The sequence below is a fragment of the Archocentrus centrarchus genome, chromosome 20 (assembly GCF_007364275.1).
Source record: "Archocentrus centrarchus isolate MPI-CPG fArcCen1 chromosome 20, fArcCen1, whole genome shotgun sequence".
NCBI classification, from domain to species: Eukaryota; Metazoa; Chordata; class Actinopteri; order Cichliformes; family Cichlidae; genus Archocentrus; species Archocentrus centrarchus.
Genome location: NC_044365.1, coordinates 19,301,666 through 19,313,830, shown reverse-complemented (window position 1 = coordinate 19,313,830; position 12,165 = coordinate 19,301,666). Strand labels below are relative to the sequence as shown.

The 12,165-nt window shown below is 40.6% G+C and overlaps 2 protein-coding genes across 3 annotated transcripts; one reads left to right on the top strand and one right to left on the bottom strand.

Annotated features, from left to right (window-relative positions):
- The first annotated feature begins 765 nt into the window (after positions 1–765).
- Positions 766–2,161, top strand: ccl20b (chemokine (C-C motif) ligand 20b). Its single transcript, XM_030756551.1, has 4 exons — positions 766–950; positions 1,064–1,166; positions 1,708–1,782; positions 1,890–2,161. Exons 1-4 carry the CDS (start codon positions 869–871, stop codon positions 1,951–1,953), a joined length of 324 nt encoding a protein of 107 aa, XP_030612411.1. The 5' UTR covers positions 766–868; the 3' UTR covers positions 1,954–2,161.
- Positions 2,162–2,495: 334 nt separating this feature from the next.
- Positions 2,496–8,424, bottom strand: LOC115799403 (toll-like receptor 13). 2 transcript variants are annotated; one of them, XM_030756549.1, is made up of 3 exons: positions 5,860–8,424; positions 5,244–5,361; positions 2,496–3,518 (listed from the first exon to the last, which is right to left on the bottom strand). In XM_030756549.1, exons 1-3 carry the CDS (start codon positions 8,384–8,386, stop codon positions 3,281–3,283), a joined length of 2,883 nt encoding a protein of 960 aa, XP_030612409.1. In that variant the 5' UTR covers positions 8,387–8,424; the 3' UTR covers positions 2,496–3,280. The 2 variants fall into 2 exon arrangements, with proteins under 2 accessions (XP_030612409.1, XP_030612410.1); XM_030756550.1 differs by lacking the exon at positions 5,244–5,361 and having other exon boundaries at positions 3,347–3,518.
- Positions 8,425–12,165: the final 3,741 nt, after the last annotated feature.

The window sequence follows — 12,165 nt, the reverse complement described above, 5'->3', positions numbered from 1 at the left end:
TGTCGCTGCCACTCAGTGATTAGTTAGCACGTGTTTGTGTAGTAGGTTTGAAAATGCTACATGTTTAGTTTTATTCATAGGCTTTATTAGAGGACCCAGAGAGAAAGAGAGAGAGAGAGAGAGAGAGAGAGAGGACAGTGTCTGTAAAGTGAAGCCAGTGATGAAATACCTTATATATACATTATTACTGATGGCCACTAGGGGGCAACGCCTTTGATTTCAAAAAAAGAATTCCAGTTCTTTTTTGACAGGTCATTTGATTCAGTACCTCTGCAAACAGGTACTTTCCCGATTTGGGGGTGTTCACTAAAGGTCAGCACAATGAAGTTCAGGTTTTAATGGGAGATGAATGCACAGAAGTTATTTTTCCTTTCATTAAGCCAGTCCTCGTTTATCATTAAGTTTTTTTTTTTTTTTTTCACTGTTAAAATTGGCTATGTCTCTATTAATTAAACTAATTGTAAAAGATCACTTTGTGAAGCCTGCCTTGAATGTGTACTTATTGAACTTCAGACTGTGAGGTTTTTACTTGGAATTGCAAGTCCAGCGCCAAGTTCATAGTTCAGGCTGCCAATATTTAACTTGCAAGGTTTATTTATTTAATTTTTCATTGTCTTTCCTTCAACCACGAGTTTGGAAGCTGTCAGCAAGCAGGTGGAATTTGCTCCATTTCCTTTCCCACTGTTTTAACAATGCCTCAGGATTGCACAATCCTGCACGGCAGGGGAAATTCCGAGAGACAGCCTACTTAAAGGCTTGATCACCGTGGTGCCTGTCACACTCTCACTGAACGCCTTCAGGAGCTTTACACCTCGTCATCTTCATACATAGACGGGCAGAGTGAAGGCTCAGAGTCAGCTCAGCAACTATGGCCAGCAGCAAAACGTGTCTCGTGGCAGTTCTGTGCTCTCTTGTCATCCTCACCACCTTTATTAGCAGCGCACAGTCAGGTGAGTCATTCCCGTTAAAATTCTGATGCACTTAATTACGTGGCTTCATATACTAATATGGGCAGTATAAAGACGAAAGCATGGTTTATAATGGATTCTTTGTGTGTTTACAGCGAGCTGCTGCCTGAGGTACTCCAAGCGTCAGCCGCCTTGCAGACGGATTCTGGGCTACACCGTCCAGAACATCAATAATTCCTGTGACATCAACGCCATTGTGTAAGTTTAACAGTTTTTTTGGCACTGCAGCGTGAGTGTCTGACACCTATCATGATGGCATCAAATAAGAAGTAGGAAGCATTTTTGCAGTTAATTTAATTGGTCTGTAAAAGGTCCAAAAAGTTTAAATTCTATTACTCTGTAATGAAACCAGATTTATTGTTCTGTCAAAAAAAAAAAAAAAAAGTACTTAAAATACAAAAATAAACCCTAAAACAAAAGCTGGCACCAACATTTCAGCCTAATGTCTTGTTACAAATTGTGTGTAACATAATATTGTGTGTATACTGATTTATTTATGTTGTGGTGAAAAAAATAATGGCTGTGTGTGGCTTGGCATTTCCAGTATTTCAGACTGACTTAAGCTTGTGATTCATGTGAAAAGAGCCGTTAATCTGTGACAAAAATCAATCATTACAAGTTACCTGCTTGGAAGTAATGCAATAATAATGAATAATAATCAGACTGACACAGTGGAATGAAACCCCACAGAGAGAAACCGCACCTTGAGTGTAACTGAACGCTTCCTCTTTCCCACCAGCTTCCACATTGCAGGCAGGTTTGTGTGCGCCGACCCCTCAAAGCTGTGGACCCAGAAAATAATGAAGTGTGTGGAGTAAGTATGAACACACCCCTGTGGTGTATTGTTTTTTCTGCACATTAAATTCACTCTCAGCTGCTCAGTGAGCAAAACTGATTCCCTTTTTTTTTGTGTGTGTGCAGTGAAAAGAGGAGGAAGAGCTCTCAGATCGTGAAGAAGGAAAATTCCGACAAGGCATCTGCTTGATCTCTGTTTAAGTTTCCTCATCTGCACCCAAGAAGCCAAAATATAGGAGCTTCATTATAGTACTTCTGATGCTACATATAAATATCATTTATTGTGTGACCTTTCCTTATATTTGTTCTGTTTTATAAACAGGAAGTGTAGTATTCTTAATACATGTGTGGGCTGTAAGCTAGTGCTTCAAAAAAAAATAAAATTAATTTGAAAGTAATGCAAATTTTTTTTTAAATTTGTGTTGCTGTTTATCAGCTCCTTTCTCGAGGGGATAAGATATGAAATGCTGTATTCTCAGAATATGAGACATATTTATTGTAACTGATATTTGTCAAAGAATATTAAATGAGTTAGTTGATAATACATGTGTCTGTCTGTATGAACTTCACATCCAGTCACACACTGTGCAATCTTATTTTTGTCCTAATTATACAGCGGAAAAATAAGAATTAATCCCACTGCCAATAACTCTCAAATAATAATAAATAAAATTAAAACATCAAGATGCTTCATACAGGAACATTTGGCATACTCACATATTAATTGTCTGGTAATGATCAGCAAATGAGGTTAGATCTCTTAAAAAAAAAATCTTCACCTTTATATCCCACCTTAAGTAGCCTACTTACACAATTACTCAAAAAGAGTTATTTTATTATTATCCTTTATTTTTCATAGTCAAGAGATCACAAGGCTGCTTGCAATGACTGAGGCCTTTGGGTTTCCAAGGTTTAACATCAAGATTTATGATACTCCAAATATACAGTCACAAAAAAAGAAAAGATTTAGTTTGATGTAGTTAGAATAAAAATATTCTGGGGTGCTTTGAATGAGAAATCAGAAATGCAGGGAGAGTAATAAGAGATTAAACAAACCCAAAACTGGGAAAAATATTAAAAAACGTGTTTAAAAAAGATAATTTAGCCGATAACTTTTGTCTGTTACTGCTTGTAAAACACAATTTCTTTGTTTCAGCAATACAAAAAGACTTGAGGTATGTTTGAGTGAATTATGATGTACAGTATTTTAACGGATTAACACAGTGACTTTGCAATACTTTGATCAACAAAAATCCTTTTTTCATCCTTTCTTGCTTCCCTGCTTCTGATTAAGTTTGTAAGTGTGTAATATTTGAAAAATATTTTGAGACATCTGAACATTATAACTTATTCCTACAGAATAACTGACAGAAAAATTTGAATAAAATCAAAGCCTATAATCTTAGCTAACATGCATATATTTCTGGGTCATAAATGCTTCTTTGACACGCTGAGAAAAAGTTGCATAAATGTGAAAAATTTAGGTTAGTCCACTGCTGAGGAAACAAAGTTTTCCTTCACGCCGTATTTGACACAGCGAGAAGTAACGACTCCTCTTCCAGATCTTTGGTCTCCAGCGCCTGCCGGAGTTTCTCCCAGAACAGCTCAGTGTGTTCTCCGGCTCGCGGCCAGCTCAGGTAGGTTTTCTTCTTCAGCATCTTCCTCATGCGGTGGTAAGGAGACAGCAGATAGCTGGGAATCTCCTTCAGGAATACCAGGATGAGCACGTCCTTCTTCTCGTCGAAAAGACGGAAACTAAGGATGGAGGAAAGGGAAGCTTAAGAGCTTTTTGTAAGAAAGTAAAGTAATGAAGGCAATCCATGAACATGGTTCAAGAGAGTAAAATATAAGATTAATTAGGAGAATTAAAAACAGAAAAAATATTTTTGATGAAATTTTGAGCATGCCAGTGTAACATGGTTGTTGCAGCCCTCTTTACCCCCTACTGTTTGTAGTGGCAGTGAGAAAAATTCAGGTGCTGCCTTTGCTAATTACTGATTGACTACACTTGATGAGGTGTGGATTAAGGCACGGCTGAGGTCAGCTTTGCAGACTGACCACTTCTTGCTCTTCTGCCCTCTCAGTTGCAACTGTTTTATCAAAGTAGTTTAAAATAAACCCATTTTCTTAAGACTGGTGTCAGCGACCTCCAGCAGTCATACACAAAAAGTTGTGTGAATAAAATGTTTTTCTCTGGAAAACCCTGAAAAAAATAGGTAAATATGGATTTTCTCGGATTCCTGTAAAGTCCGCGGGGCAGAAAAAAATAAAAACAAGTAGACTCGTTCTTATATAGCACTTTTTTACTCTATTTGAGCACTCAAAGTGCTTTATACAACATTCCTCATTCATACAAGCACTTCAGTATTTTACCCACAGATACTTGTTGTGCTGACTAGAACAGCCTGGGATTGAGCCACAAACCTTCCAATTAATTGGTGATTTGCTCATCCCCCTGAGCTACAACAACATTACACACAAACGTGACTCACATGCCACACAAAGCCACATGTGGGAAAAAAACGACTTATATTCTTGATGGGATTGGACGACATGGAAAAACACACGGTGGAACACAGTCATGGACTGACCTCCAGTCATGACTTCAGAAAAAACAAAAGCCCAACAACTATTATAGAGTGTGCCTTAATGCTTTGCATTGGAACATTGTATTACAAAGCTTATCTTTGATCAACAGTGCTTTAGTTATGTGCAAAAATAGTAAAAATCCCTTTGTGATGGCTAAAAATTGCATGTTTGTGTTTGATTAATGTCAAGATATGCAGAATTCATAATGACACTTTAAATGTAATTCTTTTTCTTTCAGCTGCTACCTTTAGGGGTTGTCACAAGGGTTCATCTGTCTCTCTCACCCTATCCCTACCATCCTCTTCCTTCACAACAACCCTCTGCATGTCCTCCCTCACTATATACATAAACCTCCTCTGAGCTCTTCCTCTTTTCCTCTTGTCTGACAGCTCCATATTCAACAGCCTTTGTCCAGTATATCCATTATCCCTCCTCTGCGTCTCCAAACCACTAAACCTGAGCTTTCTTATTGACATATTCATTTCATTCTGGTCACTCCTCAATGAAAAAGCTTAGCCTCTTCAACTCTTGCCACTTCCAGCATGGCCTACTGTCTTTTTGTCAGCACCACCGTCTCATAGATCATAGCAGGTCTCAGTATCATCTCTTTTGTGCACTGTCTGCTGTTTTGGATGGTTAATGCTTTGTATAATAAAGTGCCATCCATCCATTCATCCATCCATCCATCCATCCATCCATCCATCCATCCATCCATCCATCCATCCATCCATCCATCCATCCATTCATCCATCCATCTTCTTCCACTTATCTGGGGCCAGGTTGTGGGGGCACCCCAAATACATAAGCCCAGGCCTCCCTCTCCCCAGCCACCTATGCCAGATCACCCAGGGGGACGCCAAGGTGTTCCCAAGCCAGCCGAGAGATATTTACCTGGCTGCCTGGATCTCTCTGGAACACCACTCACTCTCAAGGTATTTTTGACTGATCACACAAATGGTCTTCCTGCTTCCATAAATTGCATCTGTGATGTTATCTATGATAGGTTTCCCTGAGAAAGACAAAAAGAAAAAAAAAATAAATACAAACCACAACGCCTGTATACTCAGCAGTTCACTGAAGTACTGTGGTGACACCCTCTGGAGTACATATGAAGGTACACATAAGTCTGTTCTAAACCATTTATCCAATTCAGTGTGTGCTAGGGGCCTCCTCAGGTCAAAAGGTTGTGGGAAATCATGCTCACATCTACACTTACAGCCTAATTCTAATCATGAGGTAACCAAATATTCATATATTTGAGCTGCATGAGGAAGCTGTAGACCCCATGTAGGCTCAGAGTGAAAACGCAGCCAGCCAGCACGTTCAAATGCACAACCTACTTGCTGTGGGGTGACAGTGTCACCTGCTGTAAAAACATTGAATTTTAATTAAACTTTTAATTAAAGGTTATATTTGTAATTGCTGAAACTGATGAACCAAGAGGTTTGGCATAGGGCCATGCAAAGCAAAACTGGTAGAGCCTTTGAATTTAAGCTTGCAGTCTTACCTGGTTCAAAGTCTCGATGGTGTAGGCACAGTCTCCAGCCCTGTTCCCCTTCCAGTTTGGGTAACAGCTCTTCAATGACCCAAGGCTCATCGTGGGTGTTATAGGAGATGAAAGCGTCATACTGATGAGGACTTTTCTTGTTTTTGTGCTTTTTGTCAAAGAGCCAAGCCACAAACAGGTAATAGGCATAGACCAGCTGCAACCTCATGAAATGGTAGGTGAGGGACACCACCATGAAACAGAGGATTGCACATGTGGTGAAGACAAAGCAAAGGAAGCCAGGCTCAGCTGAGCAGAAGTGGGTGTCAAAGTCCAACAGCATTGTACCTTTGAGTTCTTTTGGATCGTTGCACATAAAGTTATAGGCATCAAAAACTTGAGTTTTGTTGTTGTTTTTTGCCCACTGGAGGAACCAGCTGTTATCACAGTTACATGTGAACCCATTGCCCTGAAGATCCAGATAAATCAGAGCTGTTAGGGGTGTTATGTCTTCTTTGTGGATAACTGAATATAAATTCTGTCTCGCCTGCAGGAACTCCAGCTTTGTCAGGTTGGCATCTTTAAGGAAGTCTAGATAGTAAAGACTTGTCCTGGATATGTAAAGGCTTCTAAGGTTTGGAATTGGGAAAAACAGATCTGGAGAGAGTTCTTTAAGTTCATTTGAAGAAAGTTCAAGAACTTGCAGCTGTGGCGTGTAAACAAAGGTGTCTTTGCCCAAAGAACGAACTCGGATATTTTTGGCTTTGAAACTCAAAAGATTTGTCAAACCTTGCAAGAAGTTGGCTGGCAGATAATAATGCAGCCTGCGGTGCTGTGAAGTAATAAGCAGTTCCTCCAGATGGGACAGATTAGAAAATGGTGGATCAGACAAAGGTTTACTTTTCTTGTAAGTGATGTGATTTTCACTCAAATCCAATGTCTTTAAACTAATCAGAGTATGGAAAGCACCTTTGTTCAGTTCATCTTGTGAAATAGAATTCTTTTGTAGCTGAATGTTGGTAAGATTTGTCAGTCCAATGAAACTCTGAGGATCAAGTGTATCTATTTGATTTTGGTGTAATGACAAATTCTGGAGGGAGTGCAAGCCTTTAAATTCCTCCTTTTTAATGGCAGTGAGTTTGTTCCCATTTAAATACAGGTGTCTAAGGTTTGGCAAATATTCTTTGAAAGCACAGTTTAACTTGGTTATTTGGTTTATCTGTAGTTTTAGAGTTTGCAATCGTTTTAAATCCTTGAAAAGACAAGCTTGCAGAGCTGAGATTGAATTCTGATAAAGATAAAGCTTTTTGAGCTTTGTCTGATTGGTGAAATCCTGACAATCCAGTGTGCCGATGTTATTGGTGCTGAGATCCAGCTCTGAAAGAGTCGGTATATTCCTCGTCGCAGCTGGAACCAGTGGAAGCCTGTTGTTACTCAGGCTCAAAATGCTTAAATTTTGAAGGGATCTGAAAGCATCATCATGGATGTTTTTTATTTGATTGTCTGTCAAATCCAACTCAGTTACATTAATGCACAATTTAAACAAATGTGCACTGACAAAATTAAGCCTGTTGCTTCGAAGTTGGAGAGTCGTCATTGTTGGGATGGTGCAGGAAATGTTGATCAGTGTGCTCAGGTTATGAATCATTGCATTCATCCTCAGAATAGTGAGCGATGAGTTCACTGACTCTAGCAATGTTTCCATGTCCCTGTGAGCCAAATGAAGCCCGCTAATATCAAGTGTAGACACACGACTCAGAAAAGTCTTGTTTTGCACATCCCATTTCATTTGTTCCTTTTTGGATGAGCCGGAAATTTTAAACCAGGTGAGACTTGGAAAAACATCGGCAGTGATCCTAAAGACTGTGAGGGGGTTTTGAGACAAATCAAGGGACTGAAGTTCTACTGATGTGTTTGTCAGTTCAAATGAATTAAAAGTGGTTAAAGCATTGTTACTAATTACCAGCACACGTAGATGTGGCAGATGCTGCAATATCATTTGAACCTGTGTAATGTGGTGCAGTGTATTATGAGAAATGTCCAGAAGCTTTAAACTTGTCATGGACTTAAAAGATGTGGATGCCACTTGTTTGATGCGATTCCAACTCCTTCTTAGTTCAATAAGATGACTCAAGCCATCAAAGACATTCTCTCCTAGAGTAACAAGTTTGTTACTATTTAGATTTAAAGTCTGAAGGGAAATCAGACTGGAAAAAGTACCGCTATCTATCTGTGATATGCTGTTGATATTCAGGTCTAATTGTATCAAATTTAGCAGATCTCTGAAGTCTGATGCGTGAATTGTTGAAATTTTGTTTTTAGATAAATCAAGGCCCGTCACGGTTGAAGGAATATCTCCAGGAACAGCACTGAGTTTACTCCCACTACATATGGCAGTATTATAGCTGATTCTGCAAGTCTTCAGGGAAAATCCTCCAACTGGAACAGCAAAACTGATGATGCCCAGCATGATGACAGTAATGTTTAGTTTGCAACATTTTGTTCCCATTTTTGGTTTGCTTCGTTCCTTCTCCAATCCACAATGCATTTTTAATCTTTGCAACAAACAGAAAAGTCAAAGCCAGCCAACCATTAAAGGTAACATGTAATCCACCAGGTGAATTTAACTGTTGCAGATAATCCTGGGAAGCCAAAACAAAAACAAAGAAAAGGCACTGAACAGTCAAACAACAAATGTCAAACAATCAAAAATAAGATCTCCATATTGTGGTGGAATATGCCATTGTAGCTGATTCGAATGCAGGAGGTGGAGACGGCCCCTCCTGGCCCTTAACTATGGGTCTGATAACTGTTGATAACATGCATTTAATGGACTGATAACATTCAGAGTGGGGCATTGTGGTATCAGACACTAATACATGTATCTGTAAAACCTCATTCATATAATACAAAAATGCATCAATACCTCTGTATGTAAATAACGGTTTCTGACAATTCCTTAGGAGTACATGAAGATAGTTCAATGTGACAAAGTGAAATTTTTGTGATATTAGATACTGTTCATCTCATCACTAAGTAGCCAAATGGTACTGCAATGATGTTTAGTCATCTTGAAAATGTGCCATATAGGCTTCAAGTGCTTAATCCAATAAGACACATCTTGTTTTTATGACACCAAATTCCTCACAATTTATTGTGCAGTCTTGAGTCATTCCTCGTGTCTTTATATTTTGCTAGGAAAATGAGAAGCGGGCGCAGCTATTTATTGAAATGCGCAAACATACATGGAAATATAGTACATAATGCAAAAACATGAGTTTTTACATTTCCATCTATCTTGAATGTTGCTGTTTGGCATCAGCACCTTTATTCTTCAACCCAGCCTGAACTCTCATAACTTATTTAAGTAGTCTTCAGGAAGAGTTCTCCGGGCTTCCTTGGATGTTGGCTGCCTTTTTTTTTCTGTTTTCTATCAAAATGATCCCATGCTGCTTCAATGATGTTGAGGTCTGGCCTCTGGGGATGCCAATCCTTGACTGATTGTGTTCCACTGTGTGTTTTATTCTTCTTGACCGACCAACCACAAGTTGTCAAGGTGGGTCAGCTCTGCTTCTCCACCCTGACACTCAGCACCGGCTCCCCGACGGCCGTGTGCAGAGCCCCCTCTACATGTACAACTGTGCTCCCATCCACCCCTCGAACACCATCATCAAGTTTGCCAATGACACCACGGTGGTCTGTCTGATCAACGAGATGGTCACTGACTTCAGGAAGTAGAGACGGGACCATGCTCCACTTTACATCAATCGAGTATGTTACACACGTCACAAGGGGGCGCTGAATGGCGTGCTCAAGGCTGTTTTATTCTGTTTAATACAACACAGCACAGTACAGCGTTAGCGCTCTTCATCTACTAACTATACAACTGAACTTGTGTCTATTACAGTCATCAACTTTAGTACCATTAAAATATAAGGAAACAGGTCTAAACAGTAACAAATAATAGCAGACGGGGGTTGAAAGTGTGCTTACTACTACGCAGTAACAGCGTAAGTAACTGACGTCGGTTAGCATTTTAGCAAGCATGACTTAACATGTTCCATTCAATTCAAACTACGTACAAAACAACTTGCACTCATAAAAACACAGTCCTGCAAGTAGACAGAAGTATACTGATCCAACTTATGTGTTTTGTGCACTTCACCCACCTGTTTAATACAACACAGCACAGTACAGCGTTAGCGCTCTTCATCTACTAACTATACAACTGAGCTCACTTGACCTCTTAGCGCTATGGTTGCCATCTGGTGGCGTGGCATGTGTACTGCACCCCAATTTGGCAGGTGGAATAATTACTATTTTTTCGGTGTCACAACCCATAAGAACATTAAAACAGAAAAGTGAACATAACTTCAGCCTCAATAAAATGAAAAATTACAGGAGGGTGTACTTTCACAACATTCTATATGTCCTGGGTGCCACACCCTCCCCTGCTTAATAAAGAAAAAAAAATGACTAATCAATTTTTTTTCACTACTAATACCCAAAACAGTATCCCTTGAGTAGCTATAGCGGTTTCCCACCCTCTGTGAGTAGTGTTACACCCTATTTAGTTGTCATCTGTTTTTCACTGCTCATTCCTCGTGTGTGGAATAACCACAATATTTCCCAAGCTAAATAAACAAGTTCACCTCACAGTGCATTCTTAAACCGCTGTAACCAGACATACCATCGGCTCACATTGTCACGTTGTCTGTTACCACAACCAAATATTTCTTTCAATTAGACACTTTTATCTGTATTATTCTACTCTAGATCTTTTCAGCATGTCCGTTCTGCATAACAGTCTTGTTTATCTCAGTTTTTTTTTTTTTAACTTGTTGACTCAAATTATGCAGTCTTTCAGCCTTTAGCAGACTGTCTGTGTGGTGTTGGTTGTCCACGGTCTCCATAGTCTCTGGGAGCATGCAAGTGGGACACTCACCTTGGCACAGGCTATACCTGCCTCTCTGGTGGTTGGCTGTCCTAGCTGGTCATAGGTGAAGACCCGAGGCCGCCGGCGCTCTCTCTGTGGGTATGAGTGGGATCGGAGTGTATGCTGCTCCTCTGTGTCTGAGTCTCTGTCTCTCTGGTGGAGCTGTTCTCCATCAGAAGGATGCTCACCGCACTGCTCCTGGTCTTGTTCGTGCTGTCCATATTCCACCATATTCTGCTCTACAGGTTGATTGACTACTGCTTGAGATTCCTCCAGCTGTGGCTCATGGGTCTCAATCTCTGGAGTGTGATGAGGTCTGCTATCCTCACAGATATGGAGAAACGGAGACTCCCACAATAGGGCACCTTCTTCCTCACTGTCTGTTTCTGTATCCTCTTGTAATGACTGTTGTTTCTTCTTGTTGCTGTCTTTCTCTTCTGCTTGTTTGATGGTTTATTTATTCTTTCTAGAGGCAAGCTATCACAGGGAAGAAGCAGGTTCCTGTGGACTGTGCGGCTCTTCCCTCCCTGTTCTGGCTTAATTTCATAAACTGGGATGTCTGGACTCTTCTGGCTGACAACTACATACACCGCATCCTCCCAGTATGAACGGAGTTTTCCAGGTCCTCCTCTCTCCTTGAAATTGCGTAGCAACACTCTGTTGCCTGGATACAGCTGGACCCCGTGTACCTTTCGGTCATAGTAGTACTTGCCCCTTGACGACTCCTTCTGTGCCGCTGCTGCTGCTATGGCATAGGCTTCTTTCATTTGAGACTGCCATTTTTGCACATACTCGTCATAACTTACATGGTGGTTCTCACTTGGTAAGTTAAACATTATGTCAATTGGGAGTCTGGGGGTGCGGCCAAACAACAAATAATATGGTGAGAACCCCGTGGCTTTGCTCCGAGTGCAATTGTAGGCATGCACTACCTTTGCAAGTGATTGTTTCCAGTCTGCCTTTTCATTGTTGGTGAGAGTCCTGAGCATGGAGAGGAGGGTTCTGTTAAAGCGCTCCACTTGTCCGTTCCCCTGTGGGTGGTATGGTGTCGTGTGGGAGCCACGTAGCCCGCAGACCTTCTGGAGCTGGGAAAACAACTGGTTTTCAAATTCACGTCCCATGTCATGATGGATTCTCTGTGGGAAGCCAAAGTTCAGGGCAAAGTCACCAAACACTTTATCCACCACCGTTTTTGCTGACTTGTTTGTTGTGGCATATGCTTTTGCAAAGCGGGTAAAATGATCCATCACTACCAGGATGTATTCGTATCCATGTTTGCATGTCTCTAGGTGAAGAAAGTCTATGGATACCAACTCAAAAGGGTAAGTGGTAGTGATAGAGGTCAGTGGGGCTTTATGGGCTCTGTTGGGACGTTTTCTCTTAAGGCATTC